Source organism: Salmo salar, chromosome 15 (assembly GCF_965601325.2).
Source record: "Salmo salar chromosome 15, fSalSal1, whole genome shotgun sequence".
NCBI lineage: Eukaryota > Metazoa > Chordata > Actinopteri > Salmoniformes > Salmonidae > Salmo > Salmo salar.
The window spans coordinates 33164265-33185536 of record NC_138305.1 but is presented as its reverse complement, the minus strand read 5'-3'; the positions used below and the strand labels follow the sequence as shown (position 1 = coordinate 33185536).

Genomic DNA, 21272 nt, shown 5'->3' with positions numbered 1-21272 from the left:
CTGGATTTGTCTCCCGCTACAATCTTGAGGGTGACTGAAGCCTGCTTGATTGAAGCGGGGTATATGGTCACCCTCCTCTCCCGCTCTCCTCCCCATCAATCTCTGTAGTTGGTTGCATTTCCTAAACACTAAGTAATTCATTTTACATGATATGTCACTTTTTTTTCAATTTTTTTTTTTTTAAGCATTCGGATTGGAGATGAGTGTTAAATTGTGCGAATCAATGGGGTCCTGCACACTGTAGGGCGGCCGGGTGCCTATATTAGGCTTATGGCTTTAATCATTTATGTCAAATAATGTCTCACTATTGTTTCTCACCTTTATTTCTCATGAGTGTTCTTGTTGATACATTTTTCCGCTATACTGGCCTATTGTAAATGATCAATTAAATGTCTGATAAATAAATAAAATTCTTGTCATTAATAATGATAATGCAGAGGCACCAATAAATTGTCCAGTACACTTATTGTATTCCTACTTGTCAGGCCTATACAGAGAGAACAGTCGCTAAGTGCGTTGTTGGAGCTAATAGGATCGAAAGAAGGGGAGCGTTGCTCTCGGTTCAGCTTTTTCCATTGAAATCTTTCCTTTACCCCCTAGAGTCGATGTCAGCGCCGCCACTGACATCTAATTAGCATAAAACAATTGCCATAAATTCGTCAGTATAGGCTAGAGATGTTTTTTTTGCTGCATGGGCTGTCTCACTTCACTGCATCCGCAAATGTCGCCCTTCCCCATCTGCAGTGAATGGTTGCAGAGCTAGAGCGGTGTTTGTCAGACACCATGAGACATCCCGTAAATCGGTCTTCTCACAAAAACGTCTGTAGCGTCCGAACCTACAAACTATAATAACCCCTCTATGAAAAGATGAGACTCTCACGAACACAGGATAGAAATGTTTTCACATTTATTCTGTTAAAAACAGATGCCTTATTTACAAAGCTATTCAGACCCTTTGCTATGAGACTCGGCATTGAGTTTAGGTAAATCCTTTTTCGATTGATCGTCCTTCATGTTTCTACAACTTGATTGCAGCCACCTGTGGTAAATTCAATTGATTGAACATGTTTTGGCAAGGCACACATAAGGTTCCTGTCTATTTACATTGAGGGAAAAAGTATTTGATCCCCTGCTGATTTTGTACGTTTGCCCACTGACAAAGAAATGATCAGTCTATAATTTTAATGGTAGGTTTATTTGAACAGTGAGAGACAGAATAACAACAAAAAATTCCAGAAAAACGCATGTCAAAAATGTTATAAAATGATTTGCATTTTAATGAGGGAAATAAGTATTTGACCCGCTCTCAATCAGAAAGATTTCTGGCTCCCAGGTGTCTTTTATACAGGTAACGAGCTGAGATTAGGAGCACACTCTTAAAGGGAGTGCTCCTAATCTCAGATTGTTACCTGTATAAAAGACACCTGTCCACAGAAGCAATCAATCAATCAGATTCCAAACTCTCCACCACGGCCAAGACCAAAGAGCTCTCCAAGGATGTCAGGGACAAGATTGTAGACCTACACAAGGCTGGAATGGGCTACAGGACCATCGTCAAGCAGCTTGGTGAGAAGGTGACAACAGTTGGTGCGATTATTTGCAAATGGAAGAAACACAAAATAACTGTCAATCTCCCTCGGCCTGGGGCTCCATACAAGATCTCACCTTGTGGAGTTGCAATGATCATGAGAACGGTGAGGAATCAGCCCAGAACTACACGGGAGGATCTTGTCAATGATCTCAAGGCGGCTGGGACCATAGTCATCAAGAAAACAATTGGTAACACACTACGCCATGAAGGACTGAAATCCTGCAGCGCCCGCAAGGTCCCCCTGCTCAAGAAAGCACATATACATGCCCATCTGAAGTTTGCCAATGAACATCTGAATGATTCAGAGGACAACTGGGTGAAAGTGTTGTGGTCAGATGAGACCAAAATGGAGCTCTTTGCCATCAACTCAACTCGCCGTGTTTGGAGGAGGAGGAATGCTGCCTATGACCCCAAGAACACCATCCCCACCGTCAAACATGGAGGTGGAAACATTATGCTTTGGGGGTGTTTTTCTGCTAAGGGGACAGGACAACTTCACCGCATCAAAGGAACGATGGACGGGTCCATGTACCGTCAAATCTTGGGTGAGAACCTCCTTCCCTCAGCCAGGGCATTGAAAATGGGTCGTGGATGGGTATTCCAGCATGACAATGACCCAAAATACACAGCCAAGGCAACAAAGGAGTGGCTCAAGAAGAAGCACATTAAGGTCCTGGAGTGGCCTAGCCAGTCTTCAGACCTTAATCCCATAGAAAATCTGTGGAGGGAGCTGAAGGTTCGAGTTGCCAAACGTCAGCCTCGAAACCTTAATGACTTGGAGAAGATCTGCAAAGAGGAGTGGGACAAAATCCCTCCTGAGATGTGTACGAACCTGGTGGCCAACTACAAGAAACGTCTGACCTCTGTGATTGCCAACAAGGGTTTTGCCACCAAGTACTAAGTCATGTTTTGCAGAGGGGTCAAATACTTATTTCCCTCATTAAAATGCAAATCATTTTTGACATGCGTTTTTCTGGATTTTTTTGTTGTTATTCTGTCTTTCACTGTTCAAATAAACCTACCATTAAAATTATAGACTGATCATTTCTTTGTCAGTGGGCAAACGTACAAAATCAGCAGGGGATCAAATACTTTTTTCCCCTCACTGTAAGGCCCCACAGTTGACAGTGCATGTCAGAGCAAAAACCAAGCCATGAGGTCAAAGGAATTGTCCGTAGAGCTCCGAGACAGGATTGTGTCGTGGCACAGATCTGGGGAAGGGAACCAAAAAGTGTCTGCAGCATTGACGGTCATCAAGAACACAGTGGACTACCAAGACTCTTCCTAGAGCTGGCCGCCTGGCCAAACTGAGCAATCAGGGGAGAAAGGTCTTGGTCAGGCTCAGGCCTTTATGGTAGCGGGGCCAGACGGAAGCCACTCCTCAGTAAAAGGCACTTGATATCCCGCTTGGAGTTTGCCAAAAGGCACCTAAAGGACTCTGACTATGAGAAACAAGGTTCTCTGATCTGATGAAACCAAGATTGAACTCTTTGGCCTGAATGCCAAGCGTCTCACCTGGAGGAAACCAGGCACCGCTCATCACTTGGCCAATACCATTGCTATGGTGAAGCATGGTGGTGGCAGCAGCATGCTGTGGGGATGTTTTTCAGCGGAAGGGACTGGGAGACTTGTCGGCATCGAGGGAAAGATGAATGGACCATAATAGAGAGATCCTTGATGAAAGCCTTTCCCAGAGCACAATTGGACAACAATCCTAAGCACACAGCCAAGACAATGCAGGAGTGGCTTCGGGACAAGTCTCTGAATGTCGTTGAGTGGCCCAGCCAGAGCCAGGACTTGAAACCGATCGAACATCTCTGGAGAGACCTGAAAATAGCAGTGCAGCAACGCTCCCCATCCAACCTGACAGCACTTGAGAGGATCTGCAGAGAAGAATGCGAGAAACTCCACCAAATACATGTGCCAAGCTTGTAGTGTCATCCCCAAGAAGACACTAGGCTGTAATCGCAGGCAAAGGTGCTTCAACAAAGTACTGAGTAAAGGGTCTGAATACTTATGTAAATGTGATATTTCTGTTTATTTTTTATTTTTAATACATTTATAAACATTTATATAAACTTGTTTTTGCTTTGTCATTATGGGGTACTGTGTGTAGATTTGAGGGGGGGAAAGTATTGAATCCATTTTAGAATAAGGCTGTAACGTAACAGTGTGGAAAAGGTGAAGGTGTCTGAATACTTTCCGAATGCATTGTACATATCTACCTCAATTATCTCATACCCCTGCACATCGACTCAGTACTGGTACCCCATGTATATAGCCAAGTTATCGTTACTCATTGTGAATGTATTATTACGTGTTTTACTTTTCTATTATTTCTATATTTTCTTTCTCTCTGCATTGTTGGGAAAGATCCGTAAGTTAGCATTTCACTGTTAGTCTACACCTGTTGTTTACCAAGCATGCAATGAATAACATTTTATTTTAAAAAGTTGTTTCACCCCAGGTTTCTATGAACCTCCAGCCTGGTGATCCAGTTGGTTTGTTCTTTTAGCCTCTGTGGTGGGTAAAGCCAGTGGGGACTGAGGGGGCTGGTGCTCCTGTCCTCCCTCCAGGATAGTACAGTTCTTTGTTGAAGACGACTGCCAACCTCACACGCCGGCCACTGCCATCATATGGATGAGCTCTTGGTTTGGGGAATGAAGAGGGGGTGAATTGTGGCGGTTTTGAGGGTTAGGGTTTTTCTACGTGGGCTGGCGGTAGGAGGTAGAGAGCGGGGCCTGTTTTAAGTTGTGGTGCACCAACATGATGGCATGATCCACTTCATCACGTGCTTCCTCAGCCCAGTTATCCTCTTAGTGCTGAAAGAAGGAAGTGACCAAAATGCCAGAATGTGCCAAAGCTGATCAGCGGGATCTAGGGTTACGTAGACTGCCTTCATACCTATGACTATTTTTATTTTATTTCACCTTTATTTAACCAGGTAGGCTAGTTGAGAACAAGTTCTCATTTGCAACTGCGACCTGGCCAAGATAAAGCGTAGCAATTCGACACATACAACAACACAGAGTTACACATGGAATAAACAAAACATAGTCAATAATACAGTAGAACAAAAGAAAACACAAAGTGAGTGCAAATGAGTGAGTGCAAATGAGGTAAGTTAAGGCAATAAATAGGCCATGGTGGCGAAGTAATTACAATATAGCAATTAAACACTGGAATGGTAGATGTGCAGCAGATGAATGTGCAAGTAGAGATACTGGAGTGCAAAGGAGAAAGATAGATAAATAAATACAGTATGGGGATGAGGTAGGTAGATAGATGGGCTGTTTACAGATGGGCTATGTACAGGTGCAGTGATCTGTGAGCTGCTCTGACAGCTGGTGCTTAAAGGTAGTGAGGGAAATATGAGTCTCCAGCTTCAGTGATTTTTTTTTCAGTTCGTTCCAGTCATTGGCAGCAGATAACTGGAAGGAAAGGCGGCCAAAGGAGGAATTGGCTTTGGGGGTGACCAGTGAGGTATACCTGCTGGAGCGCATGCTACGAGTGGGTGCTGCTATGGTGACCAGTGAGCTGAGATTAGGCGGGGCTTTACCTAGCAGAGACTTGTAGATAACCTGTAGCCGGTGGGTTTGGCGACGAGTATGAAGTATGAAGCGAGGGCCAACCAACGAGAGCGTACAGGTACAGGTGTATGGGGCTTTGGTGACAAAACGGATGGCACTGTGATAGACTCCATCCAGTTTGTTGAGTAGAGTGTTGGAGGCTATTTTATAGATGACATCACCGAAGTCGAGGATCGGAAGGATGGTCAGTTTTACGAGGGAGTGTTTGGCAGCATGAGTGAAGGATGCTTTGTTGCGAAAAAGGAAGCCGATTCTAGATTTAATTTTTGATTGGAGATGTTTGATGTGAGTCTGGAAGGAGAGTTTACAGTCTAACCAGACACCTCGGTATTTGTAGTTGTCCACATATTCTAAGTCTGAACCGTCCAGAGTAGTGATGCTGGACGGGCGAGCAGGTGCGAGCAGTGATCGATTGAATAGCATGCATTTAGTTTTACCTGCGTTTAAGAGCAGTTGGAGGCCACGGAAGGAGAGTTGTATGGCATTGAAGCTCGTCTGGAGGTTAGTTAACACAGTGTCCAAAGAGGGGCCAGAAGTTTACAGAATGGTGTTGTCTGCATAGAGGTGGATCAGAGAATCACCAGCAGCAAGAGCAACATCATTGATGTATACAGAGAAGAGAGTCGGCCCGAGAATTGAACCCTGTGGCACACCCATAGAGACTGCCAGAGGTCCGGACAACAGGCCCTCCGATTTGACACAATGAACTCCATCAGAGAAGTAGTTGGTAAACTAGGCGAGGCAATCATTTGAGAAACCAAGGCTGTCGAGTCTGCCAATAATAATGTGGTGATTGACAGAGTCGAAAGCCTTGGCCAGGTCGATGAATACGGCTGCACAGTAATGTCTCTTATCGATGGCGGTTATGATGTCGTTTAGGACCTTGAGCGTGGCTGAGGTGCACCCATGACCAGCTCTGAAACCAGATTGCATAGCGGAGAAGGTACGGTGGGATTCGAAATGGTCGGTAATCTGTTTGTTAACTTGGCTTTCGAAGACCTTAGAAAGACATGGCAGGATAGATATAGGTCTGTAGCAGTTTGGGTCTAGAGTGTCACCCCCTTTGAAGAGGGGGGTGACCGCGGCAGCTTTCCAATCTTTGGGAATCTCAGACTATACGAAAGAGAGGTTGAACAGGCTAGTAATAGGGGTTGTAACAATTTTGGCAGATAATTTTAGAAAGAGAGGGTCCAGATTGTCTAGCCCGGCTGATTTGTATGGGTCCAGATTTTGCAGCTCTTTCAGAACATCAGCTATCTGGATTTGGGTGAAGGAGAAATGGTGGGGGCTTTGGTGGGTTGCTGTGGAGGGTGCCGGGCAGTTGACCGTGGTAGGGGTAGCCAAGTGGAAAGCATGGCCAGCCGTAGAGAAATGCTTATTGAAATTCTCAATTATAGTGGATTTATCGGTGGTAAAAGTGTTTCCTAGCCTCAGAGCAGTGGGCAGCTGGGACGAGGTGCTCTTATTCTCCATGGACTTTACAGTGTCCCAGAACTTTTTAGAGTTAGTACTACAGGATGCAAATTTCTGTTTGAAAAAGCTAGCCTGTGTATATTTGTTCCTAACTTCCCTGAAAAGTTGCATATCACGGGGGCTATTCGATGCTAATGCAGAACGCCACGGGATGTTTTTGTGCTGGTCAAGGGCAGACAAGTCTGGAGTGAACCAAGGACTATATATATTCCTAGTTCTACATTTTTTGAGTGGGGCATGCTTATTTTAGATGGTAAGGATGGCACTTTTAAAGAATAGCCAGGCATCATCTACTGACGGGATGAGGTCAATGTCATTCCAGGATACCCCGGCCAGGTCGATTAGAAAGGCCTGCTCGCAGAAGTGTTTTAGGGAGCGTTTGACAGTGATGAGGGGTGGTCGTTTGGTCGCAGACCCATTACGGATGCAGGCAATGAGGCAGTGATCGCTGAGATCTTGATTGAAAACAGCAGAGGTGTATTTGTAGGGCAAGTTATTTAGGATGATATCTATGAGGGTGCCCGTGTTTACGGATTTGGGGTTGTACCGGGTAGGTTCATTGATCATTTGTGTCAGATTGAGGGCCTCAAGCTTAGATTGTAGGATGGCCGGGGTGTTAAGCATGTCCCAGTTTAGGTCACTTAGTAGCACGAGCTCAGAAGATAGATGGGGGGCAATAGATTGCAACACCGCCCCCTTTGGCAGTTCTATCTTGGCGGAAAATGTTATAGTTAGCGATGGAGATTTCAGGGTTTTTGGTGGTTTTCCTAAGCCAGGATTCAGACACGGCTAAGACATCCGGGTTGGCAGAGTGTGCTAAAGCAGTGAGTAAAACAAACTTAGGGAGTAGGCGTCTAATGTTAACATGCATGAAACCAAGGCTTTTACGGTTACAGAAGTCAACAAATGAGAGCACCTGGGGAGTGGGAGTGGAGCTAGGCACTGCAGGACCTGGATTAACCTCTACATCACCAGAGTAACAGAGGAGAAGTAGGATAAGGGTACGGCTAAAGGCTATACGAACTGGCCGTCTAGCACGTTTGGAACAGAGAGTAAAAGGAGCAGGTTTCTGTGCACGATAGCATAGATTCAAGGCATAGTGTACAGACAAAGGTAAGGAAGGATTTGAGTACATTGGAGGTAAACCTAGGTATTGAGTAATAATGAGAGAGATGTTTAAGCCAGGTGATGTCATCGCATATGTAGGAGGTGGAACAACATGATTGGTTAAGGCATATTGAGCAGGGCTAGAGGCTCTACAGTGAAATAGGACAGTAATCACTACATTTTTACATTTTAGTCATTTAGCAGACGCTCTTATCCAGAGCGACTTACAGTAGTGAATGCATACATTTCATACAATTTCATACATTTTTTTTCTGTGCTGGCCCCCCGTGGGAATCGAACCCACAACCCTGGTATTGCAAACACCATGCTCTACCAACTGAGCTACAGGGAAGGCGGACTAGCCAGGACAGTAATGGACAAGGCGTATTGATATTAGAAAGAGGCATGCATAGCCAAGTGAACATATGGGTCCAGTGATTGGTTGGGCTGACTGGGGACACGGCGATTCAGACAGTTAGCAGGCCGATCCTAACAAGCTAACAGTTAGTAGGCCGGGGCTAAACAAGCTAGCAATTAGCAGACCGGGGCTGGCAAGCTAACATTTAACTGACCGGGTGCCGGCAAGCTAGCATTTAGCAGCCTTTGGGGGACGTCGCGATGGGGATAAGTCTGTTTTTGGCTCTTCGTGCGGTGACGTCGATAGACCAGTCGTGGAATTAGTAGGGTCCCAAGTAGCTCTAGATAGCTAGCAGGCCGGTTAGCAGAATGGGCCTTCAGAGGATGTCGCGCCTGAGGGGCCTGTTGGAATCCTCGGGCAGATTATGTCGGTATTCCAGTCGTAGAGGATCAGCGGGGTTCCGTGCTCCGTACCGGCAGTAGAAGGGGTCCGGATATTGTAGCCCACAAGTGGGCTTCGGTGGTAGCACAGGAGCCCTGGCCGAGCTAGCTTCAGGCAAATTGGTGCTTGCTCCGGGATGGAAACGCTAGCCAGGAGTAGTCACCCGGGATTGCAGTTAGCTAGTTGCGAAGATCCAGATGAAAATGTTCAGAGTTTGCGGTAGGAATCCGGGGATATGGGGGGAAAAAATAGAAAATAATAATAGGTCTGTTATGCTCTGGTTTGAGTCACGTTTTTCAAACTGGCGAGAGCTTTCCGAGCTAAAGGTTAGCTGATGACCGCTGGCAATGGTTTGCTGACTGATAGCTGGTAGGTAGTTAGCTGGCTAGCTTCAGTTGAGGGATTCCAGATCCGAAGTAAATAGAAATACTTTAGAAAAACAAAAACAGATCCACGCCACATTGGGTGAGGCGGGTTGCAGGAGAGTATTTAGAAGTTGAGGTTTAGGAAAATATTTTAAAAAGATATGCGAAGAAAAAAATGTAAAAAGATATATACAAGGGACACGACAGGACAAAGACGTCTGACTGCTACGCCATCTTGGAAATCACTTAGACTATATAGATTGTGTGTGTGCGCACAGACGCATCTCTGGCTACGTAGTGTGTGTGTGTGTGTGTGTGTGTGTGTGTGTGTGTGTGTGAGTGTGTGTGTGTGTGTGTGTGTGTGTGTGTGTGTGTGTGTGTGTGTGTGTGTGTGTGTGTGTGTGTGTGTGTGTGTGTGTGTGTGTGTGTGTGTGTGTGTGTGTGTGTGTGTGTGTGTCCAGACTTATGGCTATAGAGTGTGTGACCACAGTCTGTTCCGTTCTGTCCTTTAGGTGGTGAGGAAGATGATGTGGTTGATGGACCATGTGTTCAAGTACACTAACTTCGGCCTGGTGTCTCTTATCCATGGGGACTTCTTCATCAGACAGGTGAGACAGACTCTCGGAGACCTCTATCTATCTGGCTGGCTTTTGCTCGGCCGCCACCTGATGGCTGATAACTACCTAACTGCTCTTGTGATCAGATATCGTTTTATGTGGCCTTCCGCTAGATCAGCCAGACTAATGCCACAGCATCCGGCACACACATCTACAGTGTCAGCATCTTGAATCTGGCCTTCTGCACTCTGACAACCTCTATCCATCTTTCCACACTGTCATCGTCTCTATCTCTTCAAAAAAATCTGAAAATGCCTAAAAATGTGTTTTATATTTTCACCAATGTTTGTATTTGTCCCATAGGTAATAAAATGCTAACCTACCACACACATACACTTTTACCTACCACACACACTTTACCTACTTACACACACACATATACTTTATTACCTACCACACACACACTCATTACCCATGCGCTCCAACTGAGCAGTATATCAGCGCAGCAGGAAGGAAACGGCTACAGCCTCCTCTTCTAACAGGGACACAGCCAGGCAGGAAACGGCTATAACTTCCACCTCTAACAGGGAACAGCCAGGCAGGCCCAGTGGACAGTAGAGCAGTGTTGTGGTACTGTACAGTAGTCTAGCCCCTTGGCCTGGAGTGACCCAGCCTGCAGTGTGGGAGCAGCTGGAAGACAACAGAACAGAGAGCAGTGTTCTGCCTGGGGGACGAACCGACAGACGGAGAGAGAAGACAGAGAGGCAGGCAGACAGATGGACGGGGACAGACTGACAGTAGCGATGGGGGGGGGGGTGGATAGTTACATATCGCAATATTATTTTGGATGATATTATATCGATACTTTGACTCCCAAGTATTGAGTTGTAAAAATAACAATAAAGTAAATGCACCAAAACGGATATTTTCAACCTATAGCTTGTTCTCCATCTTCTTTTTAAATAAAGCCAACATGTTTTCAGCACTTATTTCCATGACTGACCAAAACAAATTATATCATGCTATCTCTTGTCTCTCTGCAGCAGACATATAGTGAGCAATATGTTTGGAACATTAAATCGCAGTATTGAATCTCAATACATATAGAAATGTGAGAATCGCTATACTTATCGTATCGGCACCTAAGTATTGTGATCGTATCATGAGGCCTTAACAGACTGGGAGAGCAGACAGACAGACCGACGGGCAGAGGTGGACACAGACTGAGACGGATGGACAGGAGGACTGGTGCTGTAGAGAGGGAGAGAGCGCTGATTCAGTTACAGTGCCAGTTGCATGCTGGCCCAGCAGCTCCAATCTCCTCTGGCCTTCCTGTCACGTGGCTCGCATTCCTCCCTCCAAATACCTCACACTCCCTCACACACTGAACATCTGCACTGTTGGCACCACGCTCTTTACTTAGGCTGGACTGACCGGACTGGCATGCATCGCACACACACAAGCATGAAAAGACAAATTGCACAACAACCATAACACAACACTAGACAGTATGATGCAGAGCCATATATTTAGATCTTATGGAAATATATGGCTCTGGTATGATGTATTACTACATACTATGCTCTTTACTTGGACTGCTCCACATGGCACTCACACTAGCATGAATGCTGACACACACAAATCAATCAATATGCTACTGCATATTGTACCAAGTACCTGGAGTTCTACTTGGACTTGCATTATCTCATACAAATATGAAGGCAGATGCCGACACATGCAAACTAGAAAAGGTAATTGTCCTGAAGGAAAAATTGTCTGCTTGCTTCAGCTGTCCAAAATAATTTTTTAAGGTTGTGCAAGAAGTTTTGGGGTTTAGATTGCTACATGTTGAGAAATTGAGGCGAACATGAAGGCACATGCCGACACTACACATGCCATAACATGCATAACTTGACCAACATGTATAACTGTATTGTATAACATACCACGTACTAATCACACAGATACAGAAACCCAATACTGGCACATGAATCCAGCCTCAGTGTGTTGATGCCTGTTAAATTTGGCCAGCAGCATACCACCCTGCATCCCACTGATGGCTTGCTTCTGAAGCTAAGCAGGGTTGGTCCTAGTCAGTCCATGGATGGGAGATAAGATGCTGCTGGAAGTGGTGTTGGAGGGCCAGTAGGAGGCATTCTTTCCTCTGGTCTAAAATAAAAAATATCCAAATGCCCCAGGGCAGTGATTGGGGACCCTGTGTAGGGTGCCGTCTTTCAGATGGGACGTTAAACGGGTGTCCTGACTCTCTGAGGTCATTAAAGATCCCATGGCACTTATCGTAAGAGTGGGGGTGTTAACCCCGGTTCTCATACAATCATGGTCACCTAATAATCCCCAGTTTCCAATTGGCTCATTCATCCCCCTCCTCTACCCTGTAACTATTCCCCAGGTCGTTGCTGTAAATGAGAATGTGTTCTCAGTCAACTTACCTGGTAAAATAACGGATAAATAAAAAATAAAAACTGCCTCTGAATCTGGCCTAACTGGCAATCAATCCACAAACCCTGCTAGTGTTATCTCTACTGCTAATGCTCCTACTGCTAATGTAACCACGGCTCATATGAACCTTGCTGTCCATTTATCTCAATGTAGCTTGGCTGAGTGTTACACTGATACTGTAGTGTAGTGTACCCTCTAAACTGGGTTGTGACTTGTTCATTAGGCACCAAACTGAATAAAAGATTTGAAACACGCAGAGACTACCTGGACTTGTCCAATAAGATTTTAGTTTTCTGCTGTGATACGTCTTGAAATGTTTTCCCTCTGTGTACAGTACACTACCACAGTAATAAAGAATAAAACAAATGAAAGCGGAAGCTTTTTGCTAAATCTTTTAGTGTGCGGATCCTTTACATTTTCTGTATATCTAAACATTGTCCCTTGTGCAGACAGCCCTGATAGCGCCCTCATGACACCCCTGTTGTGTGTTCCTGTTTACCCCACAGGGTAAAGCGTACCGGGACAAGCAGCTGATCTACCTAAAGGACCACCTGGACCGGTACTACCGCAGCCGCGACAGGAAGTGGATTGTGCTCTTCCCGGAGGGCGGCTTCCTGCGCAAGCGGCGGGAAACCAGCCAGGCGTTCGCCAAGAAGAACTCACTACCGCCCCTGACGCACGTGACGCTGCCGCGGCTAGGTGCCACCCAGGTGATCCTGAAGACCCTAGGACCGCAGCAGGAGAACGGCAGCCTGGGAAAGGAGGCCAGCACGGTGCACCCCAGACAGTCAGGTGGGTAACCAACACACACACACACCATGTACATACATAAACTCTCTTTTACAATTGTCACTTCTCTCACACACAAACACACACATTGACACACACACATTCAGAAACACACCAACACACACACATTGAGACACATGTTAACACACTGTCAAGACAGAAGCTCCCTACACGTACACACACACACGCTCTTCCGTTTCACCTTACACTGCATCTAAATCTCTTGTCACCTGAGGTCTGAGAGGACTCTGACCCCCCCCAATCCTGTCAGACTGTCGGGGACAGGTACAGACAGAACCATCTGTTCACCTATTATAGTCATCTAGGATCAGGTCAGCCTGCAGGGCTCACCAAGCAAAGGTCTCCTGTGCTTGAAGCAGGGTTGGGGTCAATTGAAATTATTAAGCGATTATAATTGTAATATATACAGCTTCTCATTTTCAGTTTGAGAAGTCATTGAACATTGGTGCCCTTTTTTTCAATGATTGAATTGGAAGTTCAGTTGACATCCTGAATTGACTGACTTCCATTCGAATCAACCCTACCCTGGTTTAAAGGGTATTTTACCTGATTCCAGGTAGTCACCGATTCCTGAAAAAGATGTTATCAGGACGCATCACCATCCATCACTTCCTGCTCTTTGACTCTCCCGGTCAGTTATCAACCATGCCTGTGGTTCCCAGAGTACAACACGCCCTAGTTCTATACTTTCCAAATGGGGGGGAGAGAAGGAGATTGTGGGTATTGAAGTAGTAATCAGACATATGAATTTGGCATGAGACTCAACAATTTATCTTAAGCTTTTGATTAGATCAAAAAAGTGGATTAATGATTTTGTTGTTGAGTAGGCCTAGTTTTCAAGTAAAATACCTCTTTCAAAATACCTCCCCAGGGCAAATCTTGTCACACTGTCAGTAAACTACACATCCAACTCCCAAAACTCTGTTTTTTCACTGGTAGCCTCTTTGATAAATATTGACCGTTTTTCTTTCAAACAACCATATTGTTCCTGTAAATATTGTCACTCTTCCTATACATACAATGTGTAGTGCAGATCTTGATCAAATGGGAGTTTTGTATTGAGCTGGCTGCCTGTTGACGGAATACTCACATCAAATCATCACTTCTCTGTTGGAGTTCCCTCTGAGAATACTGTTTTAAATGGGAGGGCGTGGGCTGGGGGGGGGGGGGGCGATACACGCAGTGTCACATATATGAAGGAGCCAGAAATTGCAACTGAGGTTCCCTGGACCCCCAGCGACAGTTTCCAGTAGAGTAATTTCTCTTTCTGGGGACCAGGCCTAAATACACTGATTGAGTGGGAGGATGTCTCCGCAATTAAGAAAATGCTCTGAAAATGACATGTTTATTTTACCCCCCACCCAGGCTGCATACACCCGCACAAACACACAGACACACGCATACACAGACAGACACACACAAACACTAGGCTTGGGCGGTATCCAGATTGTCATACCTTCACACCGACCTTGTGCCATACTGGGATATTCGGTAATACCGGCAGTCAACACAAGGGGGCTGTTTTTAAACGCCACTGATACTCTGTAACCCGAAGGTTAGCAATGCTAACTAGTACATGTAAAATCCAAAAGAGAATGCTAACTAAATGCTGATGAGAATGCATTTTGTACAAGTAACTCAAAAATGCTACTTACAGTTTGCTTCACGCACAAAACAAATATTAGCCAGCAAGGCTCTTGATGCAGGAGGGGGTTCTCTGCTGTTACTAAGCGAATGGTTGATTTTGGAAGAAGCTAACCACTTAGCTAGATGACTAACTAGCTACTAAATTGAATGCACAACTGCAGAGCACACACACTCACACACAAGAATCCCCCGTCACACAAACAGGCATACGCACGCACATTGGAATTCCCTGGCTTAAGATCAAAATCCATTTTAAATGAGTCCTGCTGCATTTCTAGTAATTGTAAAGTAGTTTTGGGGCCAGCAGTATTGAGTGAGCGTGGCTAAGGGGTCTGGCCACCATGGGGGTTGCTAATGCAGCTAACTCCAGTGGCCTTCAATAAGAGGCTCAGCACTTACAGTTGAGCTATCAAATACATCCAGGTCTATTGAAAAGCATGGAAGTACATGTGTAACAGTGTAGGTTCCGTCCCTCTCTTCGCCCCAACCCGGGCTCGAACCAGGGACCCTTGCACACATCAACAGCCGACACCCACGAAGCATCGTTACCCATCGCACCACAAAAGCCGCGGCCCTTGCAAGGCAAGGGGAAACCCTACTTCAAGTCTCAGAGCGAGTGACGTCGCTGATTGAAACGCTATTAGCGCGCACCACCGCTAACCAACTAGCCATTTCACATCGGTTACACATGCTTCTTAAGTAAAACAAAAATTCCAATGAAGAATCATGTAATTTAATAGGTGGGGACTGATGATGATGGAGGATACTAAGGGCTTGATGATTAAAGCCTGATTTATACCCTATACAGTAATGCAACGCAAGAACTACAATTAGCTACACAACGTGGCCATTCTGCGTCATTGCGTCGTGCAGCCCCGCAACAACAGATGTTTATAACATTTGCGGCCCCCATGCACTTACCACAAAAGCCTTGTTTTCTAAGTTCAACGTATTGTACATTGCTTTCTGTAGCTTTTTTTTGGTTTGTATTGTCATTACCACAGTATACATGATCCCAATTTTAGCTCCAAGATGATTTGTTGGTGCGCCATAGTTTTAAAACTCTGTGCATAGTGCTAAAACAATGGCATCGTTTCTGAATTCCGTCATCTTTATGTACCTTTGCCATTATAAACTTGACGCAAATACGCAGGATCGCGAATTTGCGTTGCGTCTGTACAATGTAAATTAGGGGGGGTGTAGAATGTCCCCGAGGGAATGTCCATCGGGCGAGCAGCAGGGTGGTGGGAGGTGTGAGGTTAAAGAACAAGAATACAAATAATAGTATATACATATTTACAAATGTATCAATGGTAAATGTCCATTGGGTCCATTGGGGGGTGGGGGCAGGATAAATGTCCATGGGGAAAGGTCCCAGTGGAGGTCTGTGCATGGCCCTGGTGCTGAATATGAACTTATCCATAAACGTACTCATAAAAACAGCAGCTCGTTGTTGTATTCATTGAGACTCTCTCTAGTCATAGTTTTAACACTGAGTGTACAAAACATTAGGAACACCTGCTCTTTCCATGACAGACTGATCAGGAGAAAGCTGTGATCCCTTATTGATGTCACTTGTTAAATCCACTTCAATCGGTGTAGATGAAGGGGAGGAGAGAGGTAAAATAATGATTGTAAACCTTGAGACAACTGAGGATGAATGGGCAAGACAAAGATTTAAGTGCCTTTTCAACGGGGTATGGTAGTAGGTGCCAGGCCCACCGGTTTTGTTTTGGCAAGAACTGCAGTTCTCTGTGTTTTTTATGCTCAACATTTTCCCGTGCGTATCAAGAATGGTCCACCACCCAAAGGACATCAACATGGGCCAGCATCCCTGCGGAACGCGTTCGACCCCTTGCAGAGTCCATGACCCAACGAATTGAGGCTGTTCTGAGGGCAAAGGGGGGTGCAACTCAATATTAGGAAGGTGTTCCGAATGTTTTGTACACTGTCAGTGGAGGCTCCTCAGAGGAGGAAGTGGAGGACCATTCTCCTTAGTGAATTTCATAAAAATCTAAGTGGTGAAACATTAAAGTTATCCTTTTTAGATAAAACTATACTAAATACAGTGCTTTTGGTAAGTATGCAGATCCCTTGACTTATTCCACATTTTGTTAGGCCTTATTCTAGGTCTTATTCATTTTGTCTAATTCTAAAATTGATTAAATTATTTTTTTTCTTCATCAATCTACACACAATACCCCATAATGACAAAGCAAAAACAGGTTTTTAGAGATTTTTCCTAATTTATAAAAAATTATATTCAGACCCTTTTACTCAGTAGTTTGTTGAAGCATCTTTGGCAGCGATTACAGCCTCAAGTCTTTTTGGGTATGACGCTACAAGCTTGGCACACCTGTTTTTGGGGAGTTTCTCCCATTCTTCTCTGCAGATCCTCTCAAGCTCTGTCAGGTTGGATGGGGAGCTTCGTTGCACAGCTATTTTCAGGTCTCTCCAGAGATGTTCGATCGGGTTCAAGTCCGGGCTCTGGCTGGGCCACTCAACGGCATTCAGGAGACTTGTCCCGAAGCCACTCTTGCATTGTTTTCGCTGTGCGCTTATGGTCGTTGTTCTGTTGGAAGGTGAACCTTTGACCCAGTTTGAGGCCCTGAGCGCTCTGGAGCAGGTTATCAAGGATCTCTGTACTTTGCTCCGTTCATCTTTGCCTCGATCCTGACTAGCCTCCTAGTCCCTACCGCTGATAAACATCCCCACAGCATGTTGTTGCCACCACCGTGCTTCACCATAGGGATGGTGCCAGGTTTCCTCCAGATGTGACACTTGGCATTCAGGCCAAAGAGTTTAATCTTGGTTTCATCAGACCAGAGAATCTTGTTTCTCATGGTTTGAGAGTCTTTAGGTGCCTTTTGGTAAACTCCAAGTGGGCTGTCCTTTGCCTTTTACTGAGGAGTGGCTTCCATCTGGCAACTCTACCATAAAAGCCTAATTAGTGGAGTACTGCAGAGATGGTTGTCCTTCTGGATGGTTCGCCCATCTCCACAGAGGAACTCTAGAGCTCTGTCAGAGTGCCCATCGGGTTCTTGGTCACCTCACTTCTCCACCGATTGCTCAGTTTGTCCAGGCAGCCAGCTCTAGGAAGAGTCTTGGTGGTTCAAAACTTCTTCCATTTAAGAACTTCAAATCCAATTTTATTGGTCACATACACATGGTTAGCAGATGTTATTGCGAGTGTAGCGAAATGCTTATGCTTCTAGATTCGACAGTGCAGCAGTATCTAACAGGCAATATCTAACAATTCCACAACAAAACCTAATACACATAATCTAGTAAAGGAATGGGATAAGAATATATAAGTATAAGATATATGGACGAGCGGTGACAGAGTGGCTAAGATGCAATAGATAGTAAAGAATAGATAGTGAAGGATACAGTATACATTATATACATATGAGATGAGTAATGCGAGATGTTTAAACATTCTTAAAGTGGCATTATTAAAGTGACTAGTGTTCCATTTATTAAAGTGGCCAGTGATATCAAGTCTGTAGGTAGGCAGCTGCCTCTCTATGTTAGTGATGGCTTTTTAACAGTCTGATATCCTTGAGATAGAAGCTGTTTTTCAGTCTCTCGGCCCCAGCTTTGATGCACCTGTACTGACCTCGCCTTCTGGATGATAGCGGGGTGAACAGGCAGTGGCTCGGGTGGTTATTGTCCTTGATTATCTGTTTTGCCTTCCTGTAACATCGGGTGCTGTAGGTGTCCTGGAGGGCAGGTAGTTTGCCCCCGGTGATGTGTTGTGCAGACCACACCACCCTCTGGAGAGCCCTGCGGTTGTGGGCGGTGTAGTTGCCGTACCAGGAGGTGATACAGCCTGACAGGATGCTCTCATTTGTGCACCTGTAAAAGTTAGTGAGGGTTTTCAGTGACAAGCCACATTTTAATCAGCCTCCTGAGGTTGAACAAGAGCTGTTGCGCCTTTTTCACCACACTGTCTGTGTGCGTGGACCATTTCAGTTTGTCGGTGATATGTACACCGAGGAACTTAAAACTTTCCACCTTCTCCACTGCTGTCCTGTCGATGTGGATAGGGGGGTGATCTCTGCTGTTTCCTGAAGTCCACAATCATCTTTTTTGTTTTGCTGACATTGAGTGAGAGGTTATTTTCCTGACACCACACTCCGAGGGCCCTCACCAGCTCCCTGTAGGCCATCTCGTCATTGTTGGTAATCAAGCCTCCCGCTGTAGTGTCGTCTGCAAACTTGATGATTGAGTTGGGGGCGTGCATGGCCACGCAGTCGTGGGTGAACAGAGAGTACAGGAGGGGGCTGAGGACGCACCCTTGTGGGGCCCCAGTGTTGAGGATCAGCAGAGTGGAGATGTTGTTTCCTACCATCACCACCTGGGGACGGCCAGTCAGGAAGTCCAGGACCCAGTTGCACAGGGCGGGGTCGAGACCCAGGGTCTCAAACTTAATGATGAGTTTGAAGGGTACTATGGTGTTGAATGCTGAGCTGTAGTCAATGAACAGCATTCTTACATAGGTATTCCAGATGGGATAGTGCAGTGTGATGGTGATTGCATCATCTGTGGACCTATTGGGGTGGTAAGCAAATTGAAGTGGGTCTAAGGTGTCAGGTAAGGTAGAGGTCAAATGATCCTTGACTAGTCTCTCACTTCGTGATGACAGAAGTGAGTGCTGTGGGGCGATAGTCATTTAGTTCAGTTACCTTAGCTTTCTTGGGAACAGGAACAATGGTGGCCATCTTGAAGCATGTGGGGACAGCAGACTGGGATAGGGATTGATTGAATATGTCCGTAAACACACCAGCCAGCTGGTCTGCGCATGCTCTGAGGATGCGGCTAGGGACGGCATCTGGGCCGGCAGCCTTGCGAGGGTTAACACGTTTAAATGGTGTACTCACGTCGGCCATGGAGAAGGAGAGCCCACAGTCATTTGTAGCGGCCCGCGTCAGTGGCACTTTATTGTCCTCAAAGCGTGCAAAGAAGTTGTTTAATTTGTCTGGAAGCAAGACGTCATTGTCCGCGACGGGGCTGGTTTTGTTTTTGTAATCCGTAATTGTCTGTAGACCCTGCCACATACGTCTCGTGTTTGAGCCGTTGAATTGCGACGCCACTTTGTCTCTACAGCATACTGACACTTCACTTGTTTGATTGCCTTACGGAGGGAGTAACTACACTGTTTGTATTCGGCCATGTTTCCAGTTGTCTTGCCATGATTAAATGCGGTGGTACGTGCTTTCAGTTTTGCATGAATGCTACTATCAATCCACGGTTTCTGGTTAGGGAAGGTTTTATTAGTCACAGTGGGTACAACATCTCCTATACACTTCCTTATAAACTTGCTCACCGAGTCAGCGTATACGTCAATGTTATTGTCTGAGGCTACCCGGAACATATCCCAGTCCATGTGATCGAAGCAATCTTGAAGCGTGGAGTCTTATTGGTCAGACCAGCATTAGATAGACCTAACCACGGGCGCTTCCTGTTTGTTTCTCCCGATAGCAGGGGAGAAAAAAATGGGGTCATGATCTGTTTTGCCAAAAGGAGGGCGGGTGAGGGCCTTGCATGCATTGCGTGTTACTCGCTCGTGTACTGCAATCGATATGCTGATAGAATTTAGGTAGCCTTGTTCTCAAATTAGCAATAAATGCAGCCTCAGGATATATTTACATAAAGTCCAGTGAAGTTCCTTGATGGCTGTCTTGGTATGCGCTTGCAGGGGGATATACACGGCTGTAACGATAACTGAGGAGAGTTCCCTTTGGAGATAATAATGTCGGCATTTGATTGTGAGGAACTCTAGGTCAAGTGAACAAAAGGACTTGAGTTCTTGTATGTTGTTACAATTACATCATGAGTCGTTTATCATGAAACATACACCCCCGCCCTCCTCCTTACTAGAGAGATGTTTATTCCTGTCAGCGCGAAGCACTGAAAATCTCGTTGGCTGTTCGGAGTCCGACAGCATGTCCCCAGCTAGCCATGTTTCCGTGAGACAGAATATGTTACAATCCCAGATATATCTTTGGAAAGCAACTCTTGCCCTGATTTCGTTGACTTTGTTAACTAGGGACTGGACATTAGTGAGTAATATACTCATAAGCGGAGGGTGGTGTACGCGCATCTGAAGCCTTACTAGAAGACCGCTCCGGTACCCTCTCCTCCGGCGGCGTTGTTTTGGGTCGGCCTCTGGAATCAGTTCAAATGCTCTGGGAGGTGCAGACAAAGGATCCGCTTTGGGAAAGTTGTATTCCTGGTCGTAGTGCTGGTAAGTTGACATCTCTCTGATATTCAATAGTTCTTCCCGGCTGTATATAATAACACTTAAGGTTTTCTGGGTTAACAATGTAAGAAATAATACATAAAAAAACGAAATACTGCACAGTTTCCAAAGGGCGAAGCTGCCATCTCTACCGGCGCCATCTCATCAATGCTGCAGAAATGTTTTGGTACCCTTCCCCAGATCTATGCCTCGACACAATCCTGTCTCGGAGCTCTATGGACATTTCCTTCGACCTCATGGCTTGGTTTTTGCTCTGACATGCACTGTCAATTGTGGGACCTCATATAGACCGGTGTGAGCCTTTCCAAATGATGTACAATCAATTTATTTTACCGCAGGTGGACTCAAATCAAGTTGTAAAAGCATCTCAAGGATGATCAATGGAAACAGGATGCACCTGAGCTCAATTTCGAATCTCATAGCAAAGGAACACTTATGTAAATAAGGTTAACATTTTTTATCTAAAAACATGTTGTTGATGTGTCATTATGGGGTATTGTGTGTAGGTTGCTGAGGAAATTGTTTTATTTAATCCATTTTAGAATAAGGCTGTAATGTAACAAAATGTGGAAAAAGTAAAGGGCTCTGAATACTTTCCAAAGGCACTG

General features: G+C 45.4%; 1 protein-coding gene across 1 annotated transcript in view; it reads left to right on the top strand.

Annotated features, from left to right (window-relative positions):
- Nucleotides 1-21272, top strand: part of lpgat1 (lysophosphatidylglycerol acyltransferase 1) — a 92261-nt gene that overhangs the window by 46234 nt on the left and 24755 nt on the right. The window contains exons 4-5 of the mRNA XM_014143983.3: nt 9438-9533; nt 12449-12734. Coding sequence (XP_013999458.1) covers nt 9438-9533; nt 12449-12734 — 382 coding nt within the window. The remainder of the gene's footprint in view (nt 1-9437; nt 9534-12448; nt 12735-21272) is intronic.